This window comes from Jaculus jaculus, chromosome 9, assembly GCF_020740685.1.
Source record: "Jaculus jaculus isolate mJacJac1 chromosome 9, mJacJac1.mat.Y.cur, whole genome shotgun sequence".
NCBI classification, from domain to species: Eukaryota; Metazoa; Chordata; class Mammalia; order Rodentia; family Dipodidae; genus Jaculus; species Jaculus jaculus.
This window is the reverse complement of record NC_059110.1, coordinates 51,494,129-51,502,857: the sequence shown is the minus strand read 5'-3', so window position 1 is coordinate 51,502,857 and position 8,729 is coordinate 51,494,129. Positions and strand designations below refer to the sequence as shown.

At 35.6% G+C, this 8,729-nt stretch overlaps 1 protein-coding gene across 2 annotated transcripts in view; it reads right to left on the bottom strand.

The window, feature by feature from the left end:
• Positions 1–2,806: 2,806 nt before the first annotated feature.
• Positions 2,807–8,729, bottom strand: part of Gopc (golgi associated PDZ and coiled-coil motif containing) — a 109,683-nt gene continuing 103,760 nt past the window's right edge. For both annotated transcript variants that reach the window (XM_045158511.1, XM_012951589.2), the window contains 2 exons: positions 6,692–6,872; positions 2,807–5,750 (listed from right to left, as the gene is read on the bottom strand). In XM_045158511.1, coding sequence (XP_045014446.1) covers positions 5,620–5,750; positions 6,692–6,872 — 312 coding nt within the window. In that variant the 3' untranslated portion in view covers positions 2,807–5,619. The remainder of the gene's footprint in view (positions 5,751–6,691; positions 6,873–8,729) is intronic.

Here is an 8,729-nt window from a genome sequence, read left to right as displayed (position 1 = left end):
AACCTGGTACCAGCACAAGGGTGAAGGAGATAGACACAAAGAACAATCAACTCCTACCAAATCAGATATCCAGAGATACAAAGGATCCCAACACCTCCTCACTGAAGCAGACCCAAAATGAACTCAACATGGCTCAGGAAAATTTTGTAGAAGAGGGGGCAGAAAGAATGTCAGAGCCACACATTGGGTCATGATATGCAGAGATATTTCCTCCTACCCATAACTGTGGGCTAACCCCACAATGCATGACCCATATACCTCAACAAGGAGGGGCAAGGGGGAGGTGGTAGGTCAAGGAGGACGCTTACAACAGTACCAACTTGACTATACTCACTGAGTACAAAACTAATTAATATTAATAATAATAAAGGTAGGTTTTGCAGATACAGAAATGGTTTACTTTCTACTGAATGGATGTTAGCCAATCCAAGAGTAGTTGTTTACCCACCATGGCTGTGTGCCACTATTGCACTTGTGTGGATCACTTCATATTGTTTGCTTCTGTAGTCACTTAGATTTGGAGTTGGTTGGACACATGTTGGCTACTTTTGTCCTGTAGCTCATGTAGTGCTCTCCAGCATTAGATGGGCCAGTTGTCTGGGGAATGGCTCTTTTCTGGATTTCAACCAGGTCTCTCCATGTTCTGTGCTGACAGCATATGGTGTCTTCAGCAGTAGGGTCTTATCAAGCTCTCTGACATTAAGTCTGTCTTGTTTGTCCTGGGAGATCTAGTAGGTCTTTCTGGTCAACAGCTCATTGTGGATGTAAACCACATCCTGGTTCCGGGATTACAGGCCAGAGCCAATGGAAAAAAAAGGGAAAAAAAAAAAAAAGAGAAGATAGACAGGAGAAATTTAAGGTTGTTTCATCTCACCCTCTCCAGGACCCTTCAATTCAGGTGCTCCACCTTAGTTCCTCTTGAGGGTTCCACCATTTAGTCTGATTTCCAGGATATAGGATTCTATGGTACCAGTTCCAATTTGGGTTGTTTTGTTGTCTCCTCCACCCCACACACACCTTCCCCTTCTCCCATGCCCTGTCCTCCTTATTGCCCAAGCCTCCAGATGTGATTCAGTTATGTCAGCCTTTAGGGCTGATCCAGTAACCTGGAGCTGCAGATGAGTGAGACCATGTGATGGTTGTCTTTCTGTGATTGTGTGAGTTCACTTAGTATGATCTGTTACAAGTTTGACCATTTTTCTACAGATTTCAATGTGCCATTTTTTCTTACTGCTGAGTAAAATTCCATTGTGTAGATATATCACATCATGGTTATCCATTCATCCAATGATGGACACCTGAATTGATTCCAGTTCTTAGGTATTATGAACTGAGCAGCTATAAACATGGTTGAGCAAATATCTCTGAACTGAGATGTGGTGCTTTTACGGTAAATGCCCAGTAAGGGTCCTTTGGTAACTCTATATTTATCCTTTTCAGGAGTCTCTGTATTGATTTCCATAGTGGTTGTATCTGGGAAATAGGTCAGAATCATATCCAGATGATTCTGCTTTCCATTCTCAAGCTCTTACTAATCCTGGGCTATAAGAGGGTCTATACCCTTTAAATTCTCTCTAAATTAATAATAGTTATCTCATTTAACCAATGCTGACTTCACTCTCAGTTGGAGAATCTGCTTTTCTTTTTCAGATGGGCACTGAACCTGAGGAGATAAATGACCCAGTGCACTCCACCACAGGCCAAACTGAAGCCATAGAGGAATTGGGGAAATGAGCAAGAGTGCTGCTTGCTTAGTGAATCTGATATTAGGACAAGGGTGAAGGAGATAATACACTGAGGACACTCAACATCTACCAAATCAGAGATCCAGAGGCTCCTAAGTGCCCATCACTGAAGTAGACATAAAATGCTCCCAGCATGGCTCAGAGAAATTTGTGGAAAGGGGGTGAGGGGCAGAAAGATTGTTAGTGGCACAAGTTGGGACACTGTGCACAGAGACATTGCCTCCCCCCGCCAATAATGCATGACCCACAATCCTCATGGGATGGACCTGCATTCCCAAAGAGGAAGACCTCTTCAGAAAAGGGGCAGGGAGGAGGGAAAGGATGGCACCAACATGTGTTATTCAAATACTAAATATGCCCATATCTAAGAAAAGGAAAAAGTAGGTTGTAAAATCTTGAAAGCCATCTTTTACATCTTAAAAATTGAGCAATATCATATGGGGGTGAATTTTGGAGAAAAATTCCTTTGTTCTCTCTCCAAGAACTTTGGCTAGTAGCTTACCACACCATGTAACTATTAGAACTAAATTAAGATTATTCAATGACAAGAAGGAGATATTTTTCAGTGTTCACAATTGAGGACATTTTCTGAAATATGACTTATATATTCCAAGATTATTTTACGTATAACTTTGAAACCTCTAAATTATATATACCAATGTTAAAAATACCTCTTAAATACTAGCAATATAGGTTTTGTAATTTTTATCAATGTTATTCTCATTAAGTCACATCACCTGTTAATATTTGTTACACAAAACTGAGCCAAGTGATCAGTGATTTTGCCATCTGATAACTGTACCACAAAACTGGTTTCATAAGTGCTCTGGGCAGTTTTATTTATTTATTTATTTTTTGTAAAGCAGCATGTTTGTCTTTTGAACTTCATGTTTTCCAACTAAATATGCTTTTTAACAAATTCAGATTAAATATTTAAGATTAAAAAGTTAATTCTATTCCCCTTCACAATGTCCTATTATAGATAGATCCAGTCATTACAAACACTACATGATGTACTGATACAAATAGATACTACTAGAAACACAATAACCCAAAATATGTACTGTGAAAGAAGCAAAACATTTATTGCTTTAAAATGTGATCAATACCATTTTAATACAAAAGATGCCCTTTTTATTTATAGGCTAATACAAATATTAAGTTTAACTTAGCTGGATACATTTATCATAAATCCTATGTCTTGAGGCTGACCCTATGTGGAAGCCTAGATGCATGAATAGTAGATTATATAATAAAAATGCTAAATAATTTGTAACTTACAACATGTGAGCCAACATATTTTTGTTTATAAATATGGAAACAAAATTAGTCCACAGACATGGGGAAGAATCCAGCACCATCAATGGGTTGTACTAATTTCTGGTAATTGCTAGGCTTTCATTACCGAGGCTCACAAGGTTTTCATAAATTTATTTTAATGATATGTCCCCAAACAAATGTGTGCATTTATATCATATTCCTAACAGAGAAACCGTAGAAGATAACTTTAGAGGTTAAGTGCAAATATATTTATGTACATACAGCTCTGTATTCTGCTGAACAATTGTTCTCAATTATTTGTGCCTTCATGGATTTTTTTCCTTGGCCTTTTTACTGTCATGGCTTGTAACAGTTCCCTCCCTGTCTGTGTGGCACTATCCTAGAGTGTCTTTGCTGTCTTGTAAAGTGAAATTCAAAAAGTAATTCTCAGTGCTTTGGAAAAAGTTTAAAACCCTAGTTCATCCCCAAAAGCCATGTATCCTAAAACTAACTTCAACCTAGGTATTTTCTGACCCATGGCAGGAAGCTGCTAGCACCATGTAAGCAACAGAGCTCTCAGGCTGCTTCCAAACAATGAAGCAACAAGGATGGAAGGGTGATAACCTGGAAGGGAATTTAAAGTATTGGGAAAACTTTCTTCTGTTTCTCAGTCCTTGAAAGAAATTTATATCAAAACTGTCTCATACAATCTTTCAGAGTACATGGGGACCTCACAAAAAGTCCAATTCATGGTTCTAAAAACATTTTACTCAGTTTTTATACCAAAAGATTATACTTTATATTTCCAAAGGATCCAGCCATGGTATATAAAGCACATTCCTTTAAAAACAACGCCACGGTCATTTCTAACCAGGATATGCTTCAAGAAAACAACAATAACAGGGTTTCATGTCACAACAATTAAGGTTTCAGATTTGCTACCATGGACACTTTTTGTTGTTGAATAAATGCAATGGTTAAAATCCAGTCTGCAGATCCCACTCAGCCATTCATAGGGCCATATATTTGGCATAGGAGAAATATATGAGGAAAAAAATGGTTCTTGGAAGTGGTCTACCCTGTCAGGAGCAAACAATAATATGTAACTTGTTTATTCACTTGTACAATTAAAACACTAGTGATTGCTTACAGGCAATGTTGTGCTACAACATATTTTAATATCAGTAATAATATATATTATAAAATACACTTTTAGTTATGAATTAACATGGTGATGTACAAAGGAATAAAATAACCCAAACAAACCATAAATGAGTAAAAGTTAAAACACTAAATTTATAAATAGCAAAATCACAAAATATATACACTTTATAGATGTAACATTGAACAAATAATATAGTGCATCTGGGGAAAGCAAGCAAACCAGAAATAAAGATACTGATAATATTCTAAAGGCCTTATGTGTAGGCTTTTTTCCACTTAATACTCCCTTAAATGTAAATCATTTAAAACAGTGACATTAGGAAAAATCACCGATTTAAATGAAGTATGACTTTGCCCAATGGCCTGCAGAACAGTAAATATGAAGCTCTCTATGCTTAATTGAAACAAGATAACCAGCAGATTCATAGATTACAAATGAAAATTGCTTTAGTCAAACATACTGATAGGAAAGCCACTACAATTACTGTATCAAAATGTATTCACCTTATCGTGCCCACCTTAGCTTCCTTAGTTTTTCAGATGACTGGCAAATCAGGTACTAAAAGAAAATAATTGTTTGAATGACATACTAATGTTTCCTGACTATTACAAGACAAACTTTATGAACAACTAAAAATGTGTAAACTGTCTTTCATAGATCCCCCAAAAATAAACATTTAAGGTTACATATTAATAATAATGTAATGTTCCAATACTGTGTACACTGATCAACATAATTAGGAATAGGCATTGTATACATATTTGGATTTCTTTTAAAACCCCAAAGTAAAATGTACAGGAACTTTTCAGAAACTATTTCTAGTGCAGCACTGATTGATAAAGGGTTGGTTAAAGAAAACTAATTTTTTACTGCATTGAATAAAGCTAGAGGGCCAACTCATTACATAAGTGATCATGAAGGACTAACTTAGCTATCAGGAATACGCAATACATGTTTTTTAAACCTAAAATACTTTTTTTCAGTTACGCAAAATAAGTCAAACTAAATTTCTGCATTAATACAGTCAAGTCATTTGAAATTCCACAGTTAATGTTAGGGAATATATGAAATGAATACTCTGTTGTATTGAAAGACTACTAATAAAATTCCAGTTAGCACTGTCCTATTAAGTACAAAAAGGAGCCAAGTAAAATAGCACTTAATTTGGTACTTTAAAGAGCCTAGTAATACTCTTTAGGAAACACATGCTTTTGGTGTTTACAATTCCAAGTAAATCAAAATTGTTTTACATGCAATTGCTATTTATAGTATAGCACAGAAAACAAGGTTTTATGTACTGATAATTGTTCATATGAAGCCCTGAGGTACCTGCCTTTATTTAGGCCACAAACAGCCTCCCTTGATCTTGTACAATTGCCACCATCATCCTTCTCCGGTGCCCCAAATTCAGAAGAGTTTGACTGACAGTTTTATCTGGAAACAGTCAAATTAATATGGTTTTTTATGATACAGACTATGCAAATCGTCTAGTTTTGGAGCACTATCCTCCAGTGGAGTTTCACTTGAAGTTCCAAGGTCTCCATTTTCATGAGCATCAGTGACTGTCTTCTTATTATAACCTGATAGAAGGAAAACAACAAATCTCTGGTCTAAAAATATACTTAGTTTTATAATTTTATTGAACGAAAACAAAAGAATAGCCACTGTAGTTATTAGTGGTAATATAAAGCAAAATGGCAGGGTCTTAAACATTATACAACCTTTAAAGTATTATTTGTTTGGACTGATTTGAAAAGTTGTAAAAAATTCAGGTTTATAAGAAATAGTGTTGGCATAAAGTTATAAAATTCATTTATACTTATACAGCCATCTACTGAATTGTGAATATTTTATTTTATATTTTGCTTCCATGTTACTTGATTTTTCAATTCACTTAAGTACATACTAGAATTGACTGCTAGAAATTTAGTTTTTAGCAAGAAAACATCTAATTAAAAATTAAAACAAATTTTTGCTAACCTATCAAACAGATTATAAGCTTACAAGTAAATTAGAGCTGACTGCAATAGAGTGGGTTAAGAAGAAAGTATGCTAACAATAACAAACAGGAACAAGCCTTCTTAATACCAAAGGGAACCATGAAGGGGTTAAAAACAATAAAGTCATGGGATGGCAGCTCAGCACTGACATAATGCCACAACAATTTTCTTTAAAATTGTTGTACAGTTATTTCTTCCCAGTGGAAATACCATTTGCTGGAGAGTGAAGGCAGACTACAAGACATATGAAGTGAAGCTGCTGTCTTTGTTCAGAGTATAAATAATCTGAATTTATTTTTCAAGCATACTGGCCTAAGATCAATCTACAAAACTTACATAAGTAAAATTTCACCAGTTAATGGTATACTATAAAATTATAAGCAAGAGAAAGCTATCTATTCCTTTGGTTTCCTTATCGTTAAAGCAATGTTTCTGAAGAATACCTGAGGTTTTCACATGTTAAAAACATTATTAATAATAGATTCTTAAGAAACTTTAGAGTGACTTTTTTTTTTTTTTACCTTGTAACCCTTTGATCTCACCACTTGTGTCTTTGCAACTAGCACCAGGATTACTACCTGCTTCTAACTCATCCAGGTACAAACGGTAACGGTGTCCACTCTCATCCTCATACTCGACATTCTCATCATCAGAATCCACTTCAGGAGCCACATAAACTACTTCAAACTCAATCTCTCCTCTCTAAAGCAGGATGAAAATGAGGAAGTGAAGTTAACTGTGAACACAATCAAAACAATTTTCATAGTCTTTAGGATGGATACAGGGTCAGGAGATGGCATATACCACTCCCTTGCAGACAAATAATGAAATTTTAGAACCTTAAAAGGAAGAGAGGTGTGAGGGCTGTGTCATCTACACAATCCCGATTAACCTTCTCTACAATCTTTTAATATTATAGTGGTTCTTTCCACTGAACATAATATATTTTTTATTTTATTTGGGAAAAGATCTCATGTAGTTCAGGATGGCTTTGAACTTGTTATGTAGCCATGGACAAATCATCCTGGTTCTCTTTCCTCTAACTTCCAACTTCTGGGATCACAGGCATGTGCCACCACCTTGGTTTATATTCTACTTATTTCATTGAGGTTCATAGAGATTTTTCAAAGGTACCATGATGCCTGGCTTGATCACAATATTTTAAATAATATATCAAATTGTTTTTTTAAGTATTTTTATTTTATTTGAGACACATACACATAGAAAGAGGCAGGGAGAGACATATGTGGATCCTAGCTACAGATGACTGGGCTTCTGCGTGAGAATGAAAATACTTAGTAGCAGAGGCCAGTAAGTTGAAAAGGAGACATAAAGGGTGGAGAAAGGAAGGGAGGAGGATACTTAATAGGTTGATATTGTATATATGTAATTACAATGATTGTAATGGGGAGGTAATATGATGGAGAATGGAATTTCAAATGGGAAAGTGTGGGGGTGGGGAGGGAGGGAATTACCATGGGATATATTTTATAATCATGGAAAATGTTAATAAAAATTAAAAAAAAAAAAAAGAAAGAGGCAGGGAGAGAGAGAGAGAGAAAGGGAGGGAAGAAGAGGATAGGCATGCTACGACCTCTAGCTACTGCAATCAAAATCCAAACACATGTGCCATCTTGTGTATCTAGCTTACAATGGGTACTGGGAAATTGAACTTGAATCCATAGGCTTCAAAGGCAAGCACCTTTACCACTAAGCCATCTCTCTAGCCCTCAAATTGTTTTGCAAGGATGTTTAAGTATTAAATTATAGAATTTAGAGCAAGTATTCAATTTAAAAGTCATTTTGTACTTTGTCAACAGTTTTAATTAGCAAATTAACAAATTTTCCTAGTCAGATATTAAATAAACAAATGTAGGGTACCATAAAAACCTGTCCTTAATGTTCATTGCTACCATAATGATTGTTCCCTACTAAGTCTTATTTTGTGTACATGCTTGTGTGTGTGTGTGTGTGCACATGCATGCGTGCATATGGAGATCAGAGGACAACCTTGGCTATGAACCTTAGGGACACGGGTATACCTCCTTTTGAGACAAGTTTTCTCATTGGCCTGGAGCCTTTTCTTTACCCTTTTGTCTTTTATTCCCCCCTTTCCTTTCTTCTTTCTTTTTGTGGGGGATGACATAGTTTTACTCTGTAGCCATGGGCTAGCTTGAAATTTACCCAGACTGATCAGTGGTAGGATTAGAGGCATGAGCTATCACATCAGATTTGTTACTGTTTATCCAATTTTTTTTCTTTCTTTTTCAATTTTCACTGAGGATAATACTGTTGAAGTATTTTATGTAATAATAATAATTACTATATTTATATAATATAGTGTACATAATTTTATAGCCTTTATTCCTCAAAATAACCCCATTATAGTTTCTTTGACGTGAATGAGTAGGGTCAGTAGTATTGGAGAGAGCATATAATTTTTTGAACATAATGAACAAGCACAAAGGAAACCAGACATGTGACTCTAAAGGTCTTGCTAGACTGTGTGTGCAATAGTTTTACTGTTGCCCTTTAATAGAACTTTGTATTCAGTCACAA